This window comes from Dama dama, chromosome 27 (genome assembly GCF_033118175.1).
Source record: "Dama dama isolate Ldn47 chromosome 27, ASM3311817v1, whole genome shotgun sequence".
In the NCBI taxonomy this organism is placed as follows: Eukaryota; Metazoa; Chordata; class Mammalia; order Artiodactyla; family Cervidae; genus Dama; species Dama dama.
The window spans coordinates 41277435-41299296 of NC_083707.1; the positions used below are offsets into that span (position 1 = coordinate 41277435).

Here is a 21862-nt window from a genome sequence, read left to right on the forward strand (position 1 = left end):
GACTACTTTTTTGCAGATAAAAAAGGTGACTAATAGTGTATATGTATGGATCTGTGAGACCAAAGATATTAATTTTGGAAGGAGAATGATATTTGGGGTGCAACAGACAGACTCACCTGACTGGTGTGAAAAGCAAGAATGGTTATGACCTGTTTGACAGGAGTGACTTACTCATGGAGACATTTTTATTTGGTTCCTATGATAAGAGGGCATCAATTAGAAGTCCTTAGATTGATTCAGACATTCCATCAAAAAGGAAAGTCATGAGGGACAGACAGGATTAGGGAGGAATAGCTAAAACTGGTACCTTCATGAAAATTCAATTCAAGCACTGTATGTGGATATATGGCTGTTGAAGTTAGTATTTGTGGTTAAAGGGTAATGAATAAGTGGTATTTACTTGCTGAAAAAAATCCACATACCTCTGTCAACATGCACACAGCGTATCCACTTCTGCACACCTGCTTCATCTTAAGTTTTGAAACCATCCATTAAATTCTTTCAGAACTCTCAGTGCATGCAGCATGCCTATATCTTTTTGGTCACGGAACTTGCATGTTTTTGAACAGCACACAAATATACCCACATAGACACACACACACACCTACACACACTGTTTCCAGCAGGACCACAGTGTACGGTTGTGCAGAATGTGCACGGTGTAAGCATGCGGGGCCCATTCATTGCACAAACCACATAGATTTATATGATTCCTATGCAGTTTTCCAGCAGATGACAATAAGTGCTTTAAGGAAGCCATGCTTTTCTATTGTACACAAACGTAGGTCGGAACATGTACAACGTGTGTACATCACGTACACAAACATGTTGTACCAAATGGGTCAGCCGTGGCCTTGGACGGTTACCTTGCTCATGCTCTTCACTCCTCACATGGCCATCCTGAGCTCTGCTTTAGGCCTCTCTGTGAGAATACAGGAATGAAACAGGGTGAGGTTCAGAGGTGGGGTCGGGGGCGGGGGAAGCAACACCTCTTCCCTGAGTGGCCGAGCCGGGCCTGAGACTCAGCCTGCAGGATCCAGGGGTCTGGTGTCTGGGCCAAGAGCATCACTGGTGAGATGCCTGTTATACATGTGAGTACATGGCTCCATAAAGCTCTTAGGGTCAGAAGCCCCCAGCCATGGGTGAATATCCAGAACATCTTCAATGAGATGTTATCCTGCTTCCCTTAGGTCTGGCTATCAGAAACCAGTCTTTCTCTCCTAAGAACCAAGGGTAGACTGTCCTGCAGGAAGAGAATTTCAAAGAGCTGACAGAGTTTCTGGGATATTCATGCCTTCCTGTGATAACCGTCTTTTAAGTTATTATGTTGTTGTTTTTTAGTCGCTAAGTTATGTCTGACTCTTTGTGCCCCATGGACTGCAGCACGCCAGGCTTCCCTGTCCTTCACTATCTGTATTTCACATAAACAAAAGAATGTTTGTCATCTACATAAATTGTGCTACAGCAACATTAACTGACTCCTTGGCTGAAAAATAGAGCCTCCTTAGAACCTCTGCTTCTAACTGTTTGCTTCTCACTTTATTCCCCTGCCTCTAGGACTGAGGTCACCAGTATCATGAGTTTCCATGGAAATTTGTCCTGTTTTTCTCTTCTTTCTTCATTTAAGTGGTTTTCACATATATGTACGCTTTAATTCCCTTTTGCTGGATTTTCAGTTTTATAAAATTATATCATAGTTCTCTACTGCGACTTGAGTTTTTCACTCAATTCTGTATTTCCACAATTCGTTATTGTTTCATTCATAATCACTAGAGAATACTTTGCCATTGTATGATTATCTGTCTGTTTTCTGCTCAGTAGATATTTAGGTTGTTCCTGCGTTTTGTTCTCTTATTCTTTTGTCAGCAATGCTGCTAAGAACATTTCTGTACACATCTCCTGGAACCCCCAGGGAAGACTTTCTCCAGGAGTGCATATCTCCTAGTGCTCCCAGGGAAGAATTTCTCTAGGTGTGTGTATATCTCCTGGGGCCCCCAGGGAAAAAGTTCTCCAGCAGGGTGCTTCTCACTCTTCTGCTACAATATGAAATGTATTTTACATTGTGGACTCAGTCAAACACACACCTGTAAATTCACAAGAGCGTGTGTATGTAGCCTAAAACAAAAACTGCACAGTCCTCACCTTCTAACTTAAAATGCATTCTAATGTTTTAGTTTGTGTGTGTGTTTGTGTGTGTGTGTGTGCACTCAGTTGTATCCAACTCTTTGTGATCCCATGGACTGTAGTCCACTGGGCTCCTCTGTCCCTGAGACTCTCCAGGCAAGAATACTGGCGTGGGATGCCATTTCTTCCTCCAAGGGATCTTCCTGACCCAGGGGTCAAACCCACGTCTCTTAGGTCTCCTGCATTGGCAGGCGGGTTCTTTACCACTAGTATTCCTCACTAGTCTAAGACCCGAGGGCCCAACCTGCATTCTAAAAAACACTCCTCTAAATCAGAGTTTCTCAGACTTTAATGTGCAAAGGAAGATTCGGCTTCTGGCGGTCAAAAGTGGGGCCTGAGCGTCTGTGTTTCTGAATGAGCTGCCAGGGGTTACCACTGCTCACTCTTCACCCCTTGTAATAGGGAACGTGTGGGCTCAACCCGTCTGCTCCTCAGTAGGGAATGCACGAGTAAACTACAGTTAATTTCCTTAATGGAATTTGATCTGAATATATGATACATGTATACATTTGATATAGATCAGTTAGAATGATCTATATGATCCATCTGTAGATCTAAGCCAGATCTATGAATTTTAACTTGGCTGATGTGGAACCCATCAATCTGCAGAGAATGGTAGCATTTGTGTAAAATTTTCAGCATACTGGACACTTGTAATAAAAGTACAAAACCATGTCTGAGAGTGATGTATAATAACCTTGAGGTAGCCTACAGGACCCTGGAAAGGATTTATATCAGCACTATTTTATTTCTTTAATCAAAAGTGCTCTGAGGCAAAACACCAATGTTAATATTTGATACTAGTAGGTACACAGGCGATTGTTTTATGTTGTACTTTTCAATGTGTTTTTTTTTTTAAATATTACTTGAAATTTTAAAAACCTTAAATTAACACCAGAAAAGAACACTTTGTATTTAAAAGAAGAACATCTTTCAACCACCGTTGGACTCCTAGCCTTATTCTGAAAAGTTAATCAATTCAGGCAGAATAAATTATGACAAACATTACTGTCAGTGAATCTGTTATCAATGCCAACACTTCTTTATTGTGGAAGATTGTCAACAGTGAATCATTTATTCCATCTTTTTTTTTCCAGCTCCTGCTCAACTAACTCTTAAGAATATTAACTCTTAAAATTCTTTTTAAAAAAATATTCTAAAAGTCTCGGTGACACTAGGCTGAAACGAGATGCCAAAAGTGACTAACCGAAGGCCAGAGTTGTATTCTTTTACTGCAGGCTTTGTAATGTACAAACCAGACACAGAGCATGTGCACACCTTGCTCTCCTAGGGTCACCTGAGACGCTGGCAGCTGCCCCTCCAGGCTGTCAGCCGTGCCCACGCTCAGAGTGCGGGTGCAGCCCGACCCTCTTGCCTGAGAGGGTCTGCATTCACACCTTGGTCTGTGTCCTCATCGTTTCTTATGTAAGATCACCTGTACATTTCCTGTAAATCATGAATAGAAATTCCTGCTTTCATCTGCGGTCAAATTAGATTGGTCAATAGGACTGATACGTGGAGAGTCCAGTTCTCAGCAAGGTTACTTACCTTTAGGATTTAGGCTGAGTACAAACCAGCGCTTGTAATACAGAAAAGATACGGTAAAGAACGCATCCATCCTAAACCAAGAAATACGGGAGGAATTTGCTCCTATGTGAGGCCTGGCATGGCTGCCCTTTCCTTCGTTATTCAATAAGACTGTTTTCTCAGTTCTTAATGTAGTACTATTTTTGTTTTTGTTCTTGTTGTTGCTATTGTTGTTTAATTGATAAGTCTTACCCAACTCTTTCTGACCCCACGGACTATAGCCTGCCAGGCTCCTCTGTCCAAGGGCTATCCTAGGCAAGAATACTGGAGTGGGTTGCCAGTTCCTTCTCCAGGGGCTCTTCCCAAACAAGAGATCGAACCCGGGTCTCCTGCATTGCAAGCAGATTTTTTACCATCTGAGCCACCAGGGAAGCCCAAACTCTGGAAAATATCAGTTAATTCAAAAACTAGAGCTTGTCACTTGCAAACAGTGCTCTGTGCCTGGAATCTTTGTTGCTTGTGTGTTAGTCATTCAGTTGTGTCCGACTCTTTGCGACTCCATGGAGTGTAGCCTGCCAGGTTCCTCTGTCCATGGAATTTTCCAGGCAAGAATATTGGAGTGGATTGCCATTTCCTACTCCAGGGGTTCTTCCCAACGCAGGGATCAAACCTGGGTCTCTTGAATTGCAGGCAGATTTTTTTTTTTTTTTTATTAGTTGGAGGCCAATCACTTCACAATATTTCAGTGGGTTTTGTCATACATTGATATGAATCAGCCATAGAGTTACACGTATTCCCCATCCCGATCCCCCCTCCCACCTCCCTCTCCACCCGATTCCTCTGGGTCTTCCCAGTGCACCAGGCCTGAGCACTTGTCTCATGCATCCCACCTGGGCTGGTGATCTGTTTCACCATAGATAGTATACATGCTCTTCTTTTGAAACATCCCACCCTCACATTCTCCCACAGAGTTCAAAAGTCTGTTCTGTATTTCTGTGTCTCTTTTTCTGTTTTGCATATAGGATTATCGTTACCATCTTTCTAAATTCCATATATAGGTGTTAGTATGCTGTAATGTTCTTTATCTTTCTGGCTTACTTCACTCTGTATAATGAGCTCAAGTTTCATCCATCTCATTAGAACTGGTTCAAATGAATTCTTTTTAACGGCTGAGTAATATTCCATGGTGTATATGTACCACAGCTTCCTTATCCATTCATCTGCTGATGGGCATCTAGGTTGCTTCCATGTCCTGGCTATTATAAGCAGTGCTGCGATGAACATTGGGGTGCACGTGTCTCTTTCAGATCTGGTTTCCTCAGTGTGTATGCCCAGAAGTGGGATTGCTGGGTCATATGGCAGTTCTATTTCCAGTTTTTTAAGAAATCTCCACACTATTTTCCATAGCTGCTGTACTAGTTTGCATTCCCACCAACAGTGTAAGAGGGTTCCCTTTTCTCCACACCCTCTCCAGCATTTATTGCTTGTAGACTTTTGGATAGCAGCCATCCTGACTGGCGTGTAATGGTACCTCATTGTGGTTTTGATTTGCATTTCTCTGATAATGAGTGATGTTGAGCATCTTTTCATGTGTTTGTTAGCCATCTGTATGTCTTCTTGCAGGCAGATTCTTTACGGTCTGTGTCTTTGCTTCTTAGGGATATTAAATAACTGGGAAGGCCAACATAACATCAGTTAAACAAGCCTTTGCTCTGATTTAACTGTATAGCAAAGTAAATAAAGCTGTTACTTTATTATTTTGTCACCTTCTTTTGTGTGACTGGCAAGGCAGAAGTTTAGTAGCTGAAGACGCCAGAAGGGACCCACCCTGCCATTCTGGGTGTCATTCCTTTTATTGCAATAGACTCTGGAAAGTCCATGAAGAGGCAGAAAAGAGAAACCTGTTAGCAGGAGCCTCGGTTTGTAATCTGTGTTTTTGATTATCAATGACAGGATTCTAAAATTACACTCAGATGTATCTCACAGGTTCTGAAATTGAGTTTCTGAAAAAGCAGTGTAGTTGTAATGAAAGGTAAAGGGCAGGGTTCCAGAGAAACGAGCTGTGAATTGAACCTGCAATGGAAATTGATCCTATCACTCAGTTTCTGCCCTTACCCCTGGAAGAACAGGACTGGCTGGATGAGGAGGCGGGGTCCCTGATTAAATAGGATTGCCAGAGTGCTGGAGGCCAGAACCAGCTCACTGGTCCCTCAGGTCAGGGCTGTAAATGTCAGGTGTCTCTGCTTGACGCCTGACTCGAAGTGGCAGAAAGAGAACAGGGGAAGATGCTGCCGGTGGTACCAGCAAGGGACACCGGTGAGAACTCCCTGCTGAAGCTTCAGGCATGCCAGCCACCACGCTCCTCAGGGATACCACTCTGGTCACTTATTGTGAGCCCACGGGCCCAGACTGGACCCCCTGGCCTCGTGACTGCTGCCAGCGATGCCTCCCGGTGCCCATTCCGCTGAGGGCCAAGGGCATGTTAAGAGAAGTTACTGGCCTTGGAAACCGCACACGTCTTCCAAAACATCTTTAGGATCGTGAGAAAAGATAGACATATATTTCCCAACTAGTGACTGTGACTTACAACCCTGTCATCTGGCTTCCCTAGTGGCCCCAATGGTAAAGCATCTGCCTGCAATGGAGGAGACCCGGGTTCAATCCTAGGGTCGGGAAGATCCCCTGGAGAAGGTCATGGCAACCTACTCCAGTATTCTTGCCTAGGAAATCCCATGGACCGAGGAGCCTGGAAGGCTACAGTCCATAGGGTCTCAAACAGTTGGACACCACTTAGTGACTCAGCATGCACACAAAATGTGGTTCAGCAAATTGAAGACACTCCCTGAATTTCATAGCGAGTGAGTAACTGGACTCAGATTAGTACCCAAGGCTCCTACCACCACCTCCAGTGGCATTCGTCATTTTAGAAGAGTGTCTTTTTGTCACCTCCAGGACAGCTTCTCCTATTTGGGGAGCAAATTTATTTATTTACTTTTGGCTATGTCGGGCCTTCGTTGCTGTGTGCGGGCTTTCTCTAGTTGTGGAGAGCAGGGGCTACTCTCTAGTTGTGGTGTGAGGGCTTCACGTTGCAGTGTATTCTCTTGTTGTGGCGCATGGGCTCTAGGCACACAGGCTTCAGTAGTTGCAGCACACAGGCTCAGTAGTTGAGGCACAGAGGCTAATTAGTTGTAGTTTGCTGGACCTAAGCATACAGGCTTCAATATTTATGGTTCGTGGGCTCAGTAGTTGGGGTGCATGGGCTTAGTTGCTCTGAGGCATGTGGAATCTTCCTGGACCAGGGATTGAACCCATGTTGCCTGCATTGGCAGGTGAATTCTTATCCACTGCTCCACCCAGGGAAGTCCAAAATTAGAATATTTAAGAAAAGAAATATTCTGTTTGGAAAATCCTCTGCAAGATGGTCTTGTTTACACTGATCAGGAACAAGATGCAAACCAGTCTGCACAACCCTGTTTCCATCTAAGACTCAGGACTCACACAGCCTCCATCTCTGATCTCTTAATACCATTCATGACAATCAGAACTCTGGGGACTTGGTCATAGAGATGGTTGTTTGTGCTAGGCTTAGCTGTTTGAATTGGCGAGTTTACAGGAAGTCATCACTTTACCATGATGGGATTCTGAGAGGTAATAACAGACGGAAAGAGAGCGTGCACTTCAGGACAGCTTGACCAGTAGACAGAGCCTTCGTTGTTTTATCCTGGGGCTTAATTCACAAGTGTGTGTTCTTGGCTAAGGAATATTAAAATGATGCAGGCTTACTTCTGCAGGAGAAAGTAGTTTTTCTAGTGAAATTAAGTTAGAACTGCACTGCTTGTTGAAATTAATATTTGAAGCATTTAGTCATTTAGTAAGTAAAATTGATGAAAACCTTGGAAAAGTGCTTTAGAATAGTCCTTGTGGAGACTTGTGATTAATAGGGAAAGGAGTGAATAGATGCACATTAATCTGTTTATATAAGGGATCTGGAGTGTATTAAAAGTTTTTGTAAGCATTCAACTAATGAAGCATTATATAAAATTAGACATTGCCTTTAGATGGTAAAAACTAGACTGGAAAACACCTTCAATGTTATCACTAGGTAACTTATTTGTGATATTTTCCCGAACACTAGTAATTTAAATATGAAAAAAATGATTCAGTAAAAAGTAACATTCCCTGAGCATCTTCCACTCAGGATTCTCCAGGGAAATTTTTCCTCACTTGTCCTCAGTTCCCAGAGTTATTACAGGACAGAGTAGCATGAATGGTCATGATTAACCTTGTGTTAGGGTTTGAACAGATAACTGGCAGATAAACCCTGTCTCACAAATGCAAACCCAGAGCATTATTTCACATGAATCGTTCCATTTGTTGAAGACCACAAGAAAAGGGGGTTCCCTAAGTTCTCTCTAGGCCCTAAATAATGGAGAAAACAAGGAATTTACACACAGTGAAAAGCAAGACATGAATATCAGTGATAGTCCAGACAGGTTTCTGGTGGCTAAAAAGTATAGGTGTGGATGTCTGGAAAACCAAGGCTGGGGAATGTGGCCTGGGACCCAGCTTCCATGGAACCAAAGGGAGAAGGGGGAAGGGTTCTTCCCAGCACTTTTGTCCCAAGGTTATATTCACAGGACTTTATTCTAGTTTACATCCCTTGATCTTGTTTCTGGGGGAGTTTTAGGTGTCTTAACGTGCTGTTTTTTTTAAATCTTACTCTCTTTATTTTGGTGGAAACTCTACAGTAGAGTGGCAACAGCATATGTTTCATTGTCAAACATACAAATGCAGAGCCACAGTCAATCCTTCACCTTGGACAACTTGTTGAGCCCATCATGGTCACAATGTTTTTATTTCTATCTTGGAAAAAACTGGATTGTTTGAAGGAATGGAGATTACATACAAAACAACCCATACATAGGAAATGAACACACAGTACATGGTAGTTGTTATTTCTCAAGTTTTCTTGGGTATTTCCCCTTTCCAATTATACATCTCTTTATAGATCATACATGGTAACTACCTTAAGGAAAACAAAAATCAAAATATATGGATCAATTGAATGTATGGCTATACTAAAGTAAATAGATTAGGTGCTCCCCAAACCCATAAAAAGTAAATTTCTTAGAAAGATGCAAGGTACATCATAAGGGCTCAGTATATAATTAGTATTATTGTATTTTCATCATCATTTCCATAAACAAGTTTAAGCTTTCTCATAAATAACAAGGTGCTACTGTATAGCACAGGGTACTATATTCAATATCCTGTGAGAAAACATAATGGAAGAGCATATAAAAATAGAATATATATGTATAACTAAATCACTTTTCTATACAGCAGAAATTAACACAACATTGTAAATCAACTTTACTTCATTAAAAAATAAATATGCATGAAAACGCTTTCTCTGTATATATTCTTTCTCTTAAGCCAATCAGAATGCTTGTATTCCTGCAAATCATTTAGATTTCTAAGCTCCAAACTCTGTCCCTGGAGCCTGGGCTGAGGACCAACACTGAGACTTGATCAGGGGTAGGAAAGAATTACTTCAGTATTGACTGTGTGGAATTCTCTGTAAATCAAAACCTGAAAAGGCTAGAGTTCTGCTCAGAAGTTTATACTCTTTAATCATTGTATTTCATGCTGAATTTGCAAGCTTTTACTTTTATGTTTTCTAATTCCATAATTATGAATTAATTTAAAAAGATAAAAAGTATATGCATCAGTTAGCATGAAGATTAGTTTTGTGTTTCAGAACCCCAGAGGAAAGAGCCTTAAATAAAAGCACTGTATTTCCCTCTAATGAAAATATTGGGAGTAGACCATTCAGGGCTCGTATGGTAGCCCAGTGATTACCAGGAACCCCATTTCTTTGTTATCATTGCTTTGAATTCTTCATGTTTAAGTGTATCATGCTCCATCAGGGCTCCATGAGTGCAAGCTGTCCTAAGTCGAGCTAACAGGACAGAAGGAGGAACAAAGATGGGGAGCCCCTTCCTCTCAAGGAGACCCCCCAGAAACCATCCCTGACATCTCACCTTGTATGCCATCCACCAAAATTTGGGTTCAAGGATCAGCCTTCACTGCTTAAGAGGCTGGAAACTGTAGTCTTTATTCTGGGTGGCGTTATGCCCAGCTAAGTTGTAGAGAGTTTATTCATATGGAAGAAGAGAAAACAAGATAATTGGAGACCAATATAATTATCTGTGGCATCTAGGCTTCACCAGAACTTTTATTATCCTTTTCTCTTATGTTTTCTTTTTCCTTCTTTTCCTCCTTAGATCCCATGCGTGGCCCAAGGAAACTGGAAGTCGTGGAAGTCAAATCTCGGCAGATCACCATCCGCTGGGAGCCCTTTGGGTATAATGTGACCCGTTGCCATAGCTACAACCTCACGGTCCACTACTGTTACAAAGTTGGAGGGCAGGAACAGGTGCGAGAGGAAGTGAGCTGGGACACAGAAAACTCACACCCCCAACACACCATCACCAACCTCTCGCCCTACACCAACGTCAGCGTGAAGCTCATCCTCATGAATCCAGAGGGGCGGAAGGAGAGCCAGGAGCTCGTAGTGCAGACGGATGAAGATCGTGAGTACTTTGAAGTGATGTGTTTGTGTGAAACATTCAGTCTTTCAAAAATGCAGCTTGTGTTTCTTTCTAACTGAGACCTTTACAATGAAAATGGAAGAAAATTGCTTACCATGTTGAATAACACGTGTGTCTGTGCTGCATCTGCTGAAACACTGATTTAAAAAGGTGAAGACAATAAAGATACAGAGGCTTGTTTTAACTTTTATGTCACATGATTAGTTATCTACATACGATAATCCTACATGACTCTGAATAGTTCTTCAAATTTTGTCATCATGTTGGACTGAGGTGTTATTTGGGTATTAGATTATCTATAGGAAGGACTCATTCATATGGCATTCTGAAATATTTTCCATAATTCAGATTAAAATTCAGCCCCAGATAGAGGCTGCCTTTGCTCTTTAGCACAATGCTAAGAAATTACCACATGAGGTCAGTGGTCAAGTAATAGTCATTTTTTTCCATAGGAACAATGTTATAATTGAATATTACCTCAATAACCAAGACTTCAATAAATAGACTTCTATTAATATGTGTCAGAGTACTTCTGAAGTACTTAGTAGTAAACCATTAGTATTCCAGAAGCCTTATTAATATGAACAGTGATATTACTGTCTATTTTATCTTTTTGCCGTAAGGGTTTTTTCGAACTATATTTTAAATTGAAGTCTAGTTAATTTGCAATGCTAGCTTCAGGTGTACTGCAGAGTTTTATAGATATATATATATAAAGTTTTACATATAAATATAAGTGATATATATATAAATTTATTTATATTTATATATAAATATATAAAAGTTTATATATATCATATATTTATATATGATATACATTAAACTTGGCAGTACACCTGAGGCTAACAGTACGTATATACATGTATATATACAACTGAATATATATTAATATAGGTATATATTCTTGTTAAGATTCTTTCCCATCATAGATTATTGCAATATATTAAGGAAAGTTCCCTGTGCTCTATAGCAGGTCCCTGTTGTTTATCTATTTTATATACAGTAGTGTGTGTATGTTCATCTCCATCTCCTACTTTATCTCTTCCTGCTCCCTCCTTCCCCTTTGGTAACATAAGTTTGGTTTCTGTCTCTGAGTCTACTTCTGTTTTGTTGGTAAGTTCATTTGTATCATTTTTTTTTAACTCCACATGTAAATGATATCATGTGATGTTTGTCTGACTTATTTCACTTAATATGTTGGTAGATTGTTCTTTTCTCTCAACTTCCACTGCCTACATCCAGATCTCATTATTTTATTCTGAAACTTCTGTAGTAGTTTCTGACCTTTCTTTGTGGTCCCAATTTCTCCCATTCCAGGGCCCCCTACCCACTCACTAAGTTCAGTTCAGTTCACTTGCTCAGTCATGTCCGACTCTTTGCGACCTCATGAACCACAGGACGCCAATCCTCCCTGTCCATCACCAACTGCCAGAGCTTACCCAAACTCATGTCCATCAAGTCGGTGATGCCATCCAGCCATCTCATCCTCTGTCTTCCCCTTCTCCTCCTGCCCCCAGTCCCTCCTAGCATCAGGGTCTTTTCCAATGAGTCAGCTCTTCGCATCAAGTAGCCAAAGTATTGGAGTTTCAGCTTCAGCATCAGTCCTTCCAATGAACATGCAGGACTGATTTCCTTTAGGATGAACTGGTTGGATCTCCTTGAAGTCCAAGGGACTCTCAAGAGTCTTTTCCAACGCCACAGTTCAAAAGCATCAATTCTTCGGTGCTCAGCTTTCTTTATAGTCCAACTCTCACATCCATACATGACTACTGGAAAAACCATAGCTTTGACTAGATGGACCTTTGTTGGCAAAGTAATGTCTCTGCTTTTTAATATGCCGTCTAGGTTGGTCATAACTTTCCTTCCAATGAGCAAGCGTCTTTTAATTTCATGGCTGCAATCACCATCTGCAGTGATTTTGGAGCCCAAGAAAATAAAGTCAGCCACTGTTTCCATTGTTTCCCCATCTATTTGCCATGAAGTGATGGGACCAAATGCCATGTTCTTAGTTTTCTGAATGTTGAGTTTTAAGCCAAGTTTTTCACTCTCCTCTTTCACTTTCATCAAGAGGCTCTTTAATTCTTCTTCACTTTCTGCTATAAGGGTGGTGTCATCTGCATATCTGAGGTTATTGATATTTCTCCCAGCAATCTTGATTCCAGCTTATGCTTCCTCCAGCCCAGCATTTCTCATGATGTACTCTGCATATAAGTTAAATAAGCAGGGTATCAATATACAGCCTTGAGGTACTCCTTTTCCTATTTGGAACCAGTCTGTTGTTCCATGTCCAGTCCTAACTGTTGCTTCCTGACCAGGATATAAGTTTCTCAAAAGGCAGGTCAGGTGGTCTGGTATTCCCATCTCTTTCAGAATTTTCCACAGTTTATTGTGATCCACACAGTCAAAGGCTTTGGCATAGTCAATAAGGCAGAAACAGATGTTTCTTTGGAACTCTCTTGCTTTTTCGATGATCCAGCGGATGTTGGCAATTTGATCTCTGGTTCCTCTGCCTTTTATAAAACCAGCTTGAACATCTGGAAGTTTACAGTTCACATGATTGATTATGTTCTTTGCAGCCAAAGATGGAGAAGCTCTATACAGTCAGCAAAAACAAGACTGGGAGCTGACTGTGGCTCAGATCATGAACTCCTTATTGCCAAATCCAGACTTAAATTGAAGAAAGTAGGGAAAACCACTAGACCCACTCACTAAACTTATATGTAAAATACCTTTTTATCACCTCACTGTCTCCACAAGAGCCATTAGTGACTCTCCTTGCCCAAATCTGGATTGTCAAGGTCGTTGGTGCTCCTGTTTCAGACTCTAGAACTGGGCGCCTCTTCTCCCACACAGGGCATCGTGCAGAGAAGTCCTCTGGGCATGGGTCCTACGTGCACACCCCTCATATCCTGAGCACCCCCCACAGTCTGTTCTCCTCTGCACATCCCTCCCACCTAGCCTCCTCCATTCCACCTCCTCCACTACCTTCCAGAGTTCTCCTCAATTTCAGGTCCTTCACGAAGCTGTCTCCAACCCTCCCCACCCTTATTCTCCACATCCTCTGACCTTATTGCACTTCACAAGATCTTTAAGTATCTGAGCCTTAATTTCCTTGTCTGAGAAGTAAGACTCATGCAGCTCTCCAGCATTTTAGGGTTAGAAGGCATTTTCATCCAGGGCTGTTTGTGGTTGAAGAGGAGTCTTTAATAGGTGAGTGTTATTATTGTTGTTGTAATAGATCAAAGCAACTTCTCTTGACCCTTACTTATTCTCTCATTATATTACACATAATTTTTCCCTCTTAACTGTAAACTACTTGAGAGAAGAAGCCATCTTTTTTTTTTCTATAGCAATATGGATGATATTGAGTAGGCAATAAGCACTCAAAATACTTTGTTAGTCATTAAATAGAAGAGTCAAGTTTGCTAATAATCTTTTCAGTTCAGTTCAGTTCAGTCGCTCAGTTGTGTCCGACTCTTTGTGACCCCATGAATCGCAGCATGCCAGGCCTCCCTGTCCCTCACCAACTCCCGGAGTTTACTCAAACTCGTGCCCATCGAGTCGGTGATGCCATCCAGCTATCTCATCCTCTGTCGTCCCCTTCTCCTCCTGACCCCAATCCCTCCCAGCATCAGGGTCTTTTCCAATGAGTCAACTCTTTGCATGAGATGGCCAAAGTATTGGAGTTTCAGCTTCAGCATCAGTCTGTCCAATGAACACCCAGGACTGATCTCCTTTAGGATGGACTGGATCTCCTTGCAGTCCAAGGGACTCTCAAGAGTCTTCTCCAACACCACAGTTCAAAAGCATCAATTTTTTGGCACTCAGCTTTCTTCACAGTCCAACTCTCACATCCATACATGACCAGTGGAAAAACCATAGCCTTGACCAGACGGACCTTTGTTGGCAAAGTAATGTCTCTGCTTAATAATATGCTGTCTAGGTTGGTCATAACTTTCCTTCCAAGGAGTAAGCATCTTTTAATTTCATGACTGCAGTCACCATCCGCAGTGATTTTGGAGCCCCAAAAAATAAAGTCTGACACTGTTTCCACTGTCTCCCCATCTATTTCCCATGAGGTGATGGGACCAGATGCCATGATCTTAGTTTTCTGAATATTAAGCTTTAAGCCAGCTTTTTCACTCTCCTCTTTCACTTTCATCAAGAGACTTTTCAGTTCCTCTTCACTCTCTGCCATAAGGGTGGTGTCATCTGCATATCTGAGGTTATTGATATTTCTCCCAGCAATCTTGATTCCAGCTTGTGCTTCCTCCAGCCCAGCATTTCTCATGATGTACTCTGCATATAAATTAAATAAGCAGGGTGACAATATACAGCCTTGAAGTACTCCTTTTCCTATTTGGAACCAGTCTGTTGTTCCATGTCCAGTTCTAACTGTTGCTTCCTGACCTGCATAATTCAGGCTTAAATCAGCAGTAGTTTTTCATCATGAGGGTAGAATGTCAAATTAAGTCTTTTGTAGAGATGAGAGATGTTATGCTGAGGCATGAACCCATCAAAACTTTGAGGTTTCAAATTGACATGAACTGAGAATCCTGTTAAGTGCTGTTGAAACTTAAGGTTAGAATAAGTTACTTACCTGTTTGTGTGTTTAAAGGAGCTTGCTAGTCCCTGGAGTTGGGCATGCATTACTTCCAAATGAAAACCTATTGTTTTCATAGTATACCAACATCCAGTTAATTAGAAAAACTTTGATTTCAAATTGTATTTCTTAACAAGAACAAAAGAAAAAAGACTTCAAAAAAGGCAGAAGAGGACAGAAAGAGAAAAATGGATAATACTGAGCTTTAAGAAAAAAAAACTGAAGTGTCACTATCTGCCACTAATAAAGGCTACAATTCATTGTAAATTGTGAGTTTTATTATAGTATAATAATTTTGTTAAAATATCATTTATTTTATGAGAAAATATATGGGAAAGATGTATCTTTTATTGCTGTTATGAGTGTCACTAGACAGGGCTCAATTCCACAAACTTAGATATATTATGGTTCTATACTCCAAATCATGAATTTCTACAACTTCTAAAAACAAGTGCCAGACCTAAGTTCCCATGAAGTGCTATCTTCCTAATTTAACTAACCTTTCTGGTATTTTATTTTAATTACTTGATCTGTTCTTGACCTAAAAGCAATTATATGAATCCCATTTAGGTTTTCCTGTTGTTAACATTTTCATGATCACAAGGCCTCCAGTACATTTTATTAAGTTTATTATCCTTTTAAGATACCCTCTATTCAACATCATTTTGACAATCTCTTTTTAAAATTTTACTCCCATTTATACTAATTGAAATAAACCAAAGATTTGTTTTTTCTAAGTTTTTGCCCTCCTTGCACCTGTACATAGATTAATGAAAGCCAAAGTGTTAGTTGCTCAGTCGTGTCCAACTCTTTGTGACCCCATGGACTGTAGCCAGCCAGGCTCCTCTGTGGGATTCTCAAGGTAAGACTGGAGTGTGTAACTATTCTGTTCTCCAGGGAAACTTCCCAACCCAGGCATTGAACCCAGGTCTGCTGCATTGCAGGTGGATTCTTTACTGTCTGAGCCACCAGAGAAGCCCCACATAGATTACTACACATTTTGAAGTCAGAAGATTATCATAAAGCAGTAGAACCACACATATCATAATCATCTTGATACTTTTAGGAACCTGATGACACCAAAATAAACACTGTCAAGGTCAAGGAGAAGAGAATGAGTTGAGCTTTCTCTGGTTTGGCCCATCATAGTCCAGCTTCTGACTGTGATGAGCATTTTAGTCTCAGAGCCCCAAATCCAAATTTTCTTGGAACTCACAAGTATCATCCCTCCTTAAATATCTTGTTTCTTTGCTTCACTGTAGTTTCACATCAATTCCTTCAATCTGGAACAACTGTAACTATTTTCATATATTTATATATACACGTATTCAGAGTTTTGGAATTAGGAATCAACTTATTCCAACTTCCTCATTTTAGAAATGAGACATCTGAGAACTAAGAAGGGTCAGTGCATTGCCCAGATTTCACTGTTTAATCCCTGGAAAGTCTTAAATCAGAACCCAGGCCTCCCATCTGAATCAGTGATATTTTTTCTGCTACACCCCACTTAGTTCTATTTAGAGTAGCTGTCAATATCCTCCCTCTGCCTATAGGTAGTCCATCAACTAAACAAATATGTACGACCTTTGTGTCCTCTTGAAATGCTGGTCAGTCTTTCCAGTTGGCACAATCTCAGCAACTCTTAAGGGCTCCTCATACCCTCCATCAGCTAACAAAACATTTCTCTAGCCCCATCTTTTAAACATTATTGAGATATGTTTATCAAATCATGAGCTGACTTGGGTTGTTTCTGCTCTTTGGTTATTATGAATAGTGCTTCTCCTAATATTTGTGCACAAGCCTTCGAGTGACTAGTCTTTTCAGTTCTCTTGGATATAGACCTAGGAGTTAAGTTGCTGAGTCATATGGTAATTTATCTATGTTTAACTATCTTCCAAAGTGGCTGCACCAGTTTTCAGTCTCATAAGTTAATGTGTAGGAATTCACATCACTCTACATCCTTCTTTATTTCTGAACAATAAAAGTTTATTTACCAAATAAAAAAAGTTTATTTACAAGACTTGAATTGTCTGATTCAAACTTTTTAGAGAAAAACGTGATGAAATTCTTTTCTTTATAGAGACAGTATAGCCAAAATGGTTTTAAATTCCAGGTTTTTGCAAGAAAGTGGAATATATCTATTAAAATCTTTTGACTCAATAGAGAGTTAAAAACCTATCAAAAAAAACCTATCAAGTCTAGAAAAACTTTTTTTTTTTTTTAGTTTACTGAAATATATATCAATTTCCCCCACTTGTAGTTCCAGGTGCTGTTCTTACTGAATCCATCCAAGGAAGTACCTTTGAAGAGAAGATATTTCTTCAATGGCGAGAACCAATTCAAACCTATGGTGTTATCACTCTATATGAGGTAAGATATACCCTTGTTAGTAATTTAATTTTTTAGTATAACTTGTATGATTGCTCACCTATCTAGTATTTAAAAGTACATAGTGGCATCATGCCTTTTAAGAAGTTGAATGCTTTCACTAAATATAATGGCTACTGAATAGAAGCAAAAAAAATTAAAGATGAGTTTTCAAATTATGTATAGTTTCAGGATGTATACTCAAAATGATTTAGATGTGTCCAGATTACCTGTTATTGTATGTAAAGCCACAACATGACATAGTTTAAAAATCACCTTTTTTTTTTTTGCTTTTTTTTGCCACTTTATTTTTTTAATTGAAGGATAATTGCTTTACAGAATTTTGTAGTTTTCTGTCAAATATCAACAGGTATATACATAATGTATAATATGTATAATCATTCATAGCTACACCCATGTCTGCTCCTCCCAAACCTCCCTCCCTACCCCACCCTTCTAGATTGTCACAGGGTCCCTGTTTGAGTTTCCTGAGCCGTATAGCAAATTCCCATTGGGTATCCATTTTACACATGGTGATGTATCCATTTACATATGGTGATGTATCCATTTTACATATGGTGATGTATCCATTTACACATGGTGATGTAAGTTTCCGTGTTAGTCTCTCCATACCTCTCACCCTCTTACTCCTCTCCTCCCTAAAAACCACCCTTATTAAAAACAATGTGTTCTCTATTTCATATTAGTTTGGGCTTCCCAACGTGATGCTAGTTGTGAAGAACCGCTTGCCAGTGCAGGAGATTTAAGAGACACGGGTTTGATCACTGGGTCAGGAAGATTCCCCTAAAGGAGGAAATGGCAGCCCACTCCAGTATTCTTGCCTGGAGAAATCCCATGGACAGAGGAGCCTGGTGGGCTACAGTCAATAGGGTCGCAAAGAGTAAGACACAACTGAAGTGACTTAGTAGACATGTGCAGTATATACATTATTTAGGAGGCAACCATGGCATCCTGTCCTCGCCAGCTCTAAACTCCTTTACTCCTGAATTATAGGAGAACCCTGATGATCCAATTAGCAGAGTTGCTAGACATTGTCTTGGGTTAGCAACAAAATAATGTCTCTTGGTTTCTTAGCATTAGCGAACACATTTAGACTTCTGTAACATAGTTTTGTCTATTGATAGAGAGCAAAGCAGAACCTGATGACTTGTTCAGGGGAAAAAAATAACAGCCCTAGCGGGGTAGCAGTCATCATCACATCTGTGTGAGCGTGATTGCACTCTGCCTATTGTCATAGAAACAAGCAGGTGCATTTTTTCAAGCTAGCACTTATATGAATGCAAATTCAACAAAATTATATGTTGTTAGGTTTCTAAAATTTGCAGCCTTTCTTCCCACGGGACCTTTACCTGAATACCTTTCAGAGCTACTGACAAAGCTGGGAAAGATTCGCTGTCAGACAGTCATCACTGGTGACCCATCTCCCTGACCCAACTAGCCTCACAGCTATGCTTCCTTGTACCTTTGGAAAATTGGTATTGAAATGTAAAAAAAGAAAAGAATTGTTGTTCATTGAAAGCTAAACAAAGTAAGAGGAAAGGAAAAAAGTTGATTTTCGTGTAGAATGATTGACACTTTCCTCGGCTGCTTCATCGTGAAAGAATCGAGTGTTATGAAAATTCATGCCTTTGCTTTTGTAGAGTTGTTTTTTACAATCAAGTCAAGCAGGTTCTTTTTTAACTCTGTGATCAGAATCTTTTAGTTAATACTTTTGGCCCCGTGACCATTTTTTAGTTCTGCCTTCTAGATTCTTACCTTAGGATAACAGAATATTTTACTAAAAAATATACAATCTTTGAAATTGATGTTAAGTTCCAAGAAATCAGTCTACTTGTCCTGAAAGCCACATGTTGATATCTAGGCAGACAGAAAATAAAGACAAGATCCTTTTTTTCTGATCCCATGGAGCATAATCTTTGTATAAGAAGTAGCTTTTATGTGAAAACAATAGGAATCATAATTCAGAAGCAGAACCCATTAATCTCTCTGACTTCAGCAGCAAAGATGTCCCAGTTGACACTGATCTAAATGCTGCTACAAAAGGGCTGTGTGGATGTGTCATAAAGTGAAGTGAAAGTTGCTCAGTCATGTCCAACTCTTTGCAAGCCCATGGACTATACAGTCCATGGAATTTTCTAGGACAGAATACTGGAGTGGGTAGCCTTTCCCTTCTTCAGGGGATCTTCCCAACCCAGGGATAGAACCCAGGTCTCCTGCATTGCAGGTGGATTCTTTACAAGCTGAGACACAAGGGAAGCCCACTGTGTCATAAATCAGGTCTTAAAACTCAGATATAGGTAAGAAGAGGGTTTCCCAAGTGGCCCAGTTGGTAAAGAATCCGCTTGCAATTCAAAAGACATGAGAGATGCAGGTTGATCCCTGGATCAGGAAGATCCCTTGGAGGAGAGCATGGCTATCCACTCCAGTATTATTACCTGGGAAATGCCATGGACAGAGGAGCCTGGCAGGCTATAGGCCATGGGTTGCAAAGAGTCGGACATGACTGGGTGACTAAGCCCAGTACAGCATCAAAATGCAAACACCACAGGTCGAGCCTGGTTAAGGAAGTTTATCAGTGAGTAAGAGCTTCCCTGATAGCTCAGTTGGTAAAGAATCCACCTGCAATGCAGCACACAATTTCACACAATTTCAGACACAACTGAAAGACTCGCTTTTCACTTTTCCCCAGTGCACAGGGATACATGTCCCAGTATTTCCATTGTCCCCACCAACTTTAAATGGCTCTTGATTGCTTAGTGAATAAACTCCTGGTTGTTGGTCATGAGAGTAACACATCAACAAGCATTAGAAAAAAAGAAATCACTCAGTATGTATAAGGAAGAGGACAGACTATCTAAGATCCCCTCCCTCCTCTAGTAGAAGTAAGCAGTCTTGTCAGCAACTAAGTATAGAAAAGAATGAAATGAGGACCACATGTTGCCTCCATGCAGCAGTGCATGCAGGATTGTCAGACACGTAGTAAAGAACAGTCTGGACTCGTCAGCTGAAAACCTGAGCGTTAAAAATCCCTCAAAACCCCCGCCTGGAGAGCTGGGCTGAGTGAGCCAGTGTCCCCTCAAAGGAAGAAAGTCAAAGTGTTAGTTGCTCAGTCATGTCCGATTCTGTGACCCCATGGACTGTAGCCTCTGTTCATGGGGTTCTCCAGGCAAGAATACTGAAGTGGGTTGCCATTTCCTTCTTCACGGGATCGTCCCAATCCAGGGATTGAACTCAGGACTCCCGCAATGCAGGCAGATTCTTTATTGTCTGAGCCACTAGGGAAGCCCAATGAGACAGATCAAAGGGTGGAGAGAAGGAGAATTGAGGGGCCTGTTTGGCATCAGTGTTCCAGGCCTCCTGTGAATATCCCGGTTGATATTCACTACTGCTTCTGCCATGATTTTCAACTGGAATGGAAGGAGCTGTGTGTATGGAATTTTCTTTTCCCCACAAGCCTGATCCATCACACCTGCTTCTACTGATACCTTCTTTCCTCCCAACACCTTCCCCTCGTTCTCCTTCTAAGGCACTTCTAATCTTTCCTGCATTTCAGTCAAATTTTGAACTTTTCTCTGAAGTATCCTAGGTTCTTGTGTCCCCGGGAATCAGATTGAATTGTTGCTTCCTCTGATTGCTTGTGCATGCATTGAAGGACCTAGTTAAGGCTGGCCGGCATTGCAGCCATGGTCGGAGATGGTGTGTTATCCCGTTTTGGTTCTCTAGGATTTGAGAGTTAGTCATGAGAGGGGAAGATGATGCTGGAGTGCCTCAGGCAACAACCTGCCAATCAGAAATCACCCAATGTGTGCTCATTCCATCTCACCTAATCTGATCCCACTTGTGTGGTCTGCATGTCACTTTGTTTTCAGCATGGGTTTTGTATGAAGTCTTTGGGTTCACCCTGGAACATCAGGGTTCTTTCTCAATGGAGGTGTTGTTAGAATCGACTTGGCCCTCAGCCAGAGAAATGGCCAAGTGTGAGCTGAGCCCTGGACTTCCCTCCTGGGAGTCCCTGCTGCCATCCACAGCCTGGTACTTGCTAGGCGCTTCCCAGACATGCTGAATGAGCAAATGAAAAAATAAATACCGAAAAGGCACATTACATTTGTGTGCGAGCACGGAGCTGGGTGCCCTTCAGACGTACCACTCAGGAGGAGAGGCGCTTACTCACCATCAGCTCCTCGCAGGCCATGGAGTTCTAGAGTCAAGTTCACTCTGTTTCCAATGAACCTTTTTGTCCCTGGAATTCAGACTCCCAGGGCTCTGGATGAGTTTTAGGGGGGTTCCATGCACTTTCTGACATTTTGTGTCCACTTGGACACGACAGAGTTGCTCTTTAGGGATTTCTCAGATGAGGGAGAGGGTTCACTAGTTTTTATTTTTAGGAGAAGTTTATACATGCATTGTGGTGGCTCACTGGTAAAGGATCCGCCTGCCAGTGCGGGAGACATGAGTTGATCCCTGGGTCAGGACGAGAGGAGAGCATGGCAACCCACTCCAGCATTCTTGACTGGGAAATCCCATGGACAGAGGAGCCTGGCGGGTC

General features: G+C 41.2%; 1 protein-coding gene across 4 annotated transcripts in view; it reads left to right on the forward strand.

The window, feature by feature from the left end:
- Positions 1-21862, forward strand: part of PTPRM (protein tyrosine phosphatase receptor type M) — a 649948-nt gene that overhangs the window by 360250 nt on the left and 267836 nt on the right. For all 4 annotated transcript variants that reach the window (XM_061131248.1, XM_061131250.1, XM_061131249.1 and 1 more), the window contains exons 8-9: positions 9999-10307; positions 17189-17298. In XM_061131248.1, the coding sequence (XP_060987231.1) occupies positions 9999-10307; positions 17189-17298 (419 nt within the window). The remainder of the gene's footprint in view (positions 1-9998; positions 10308-17188; positions 17299-21862) is intronic.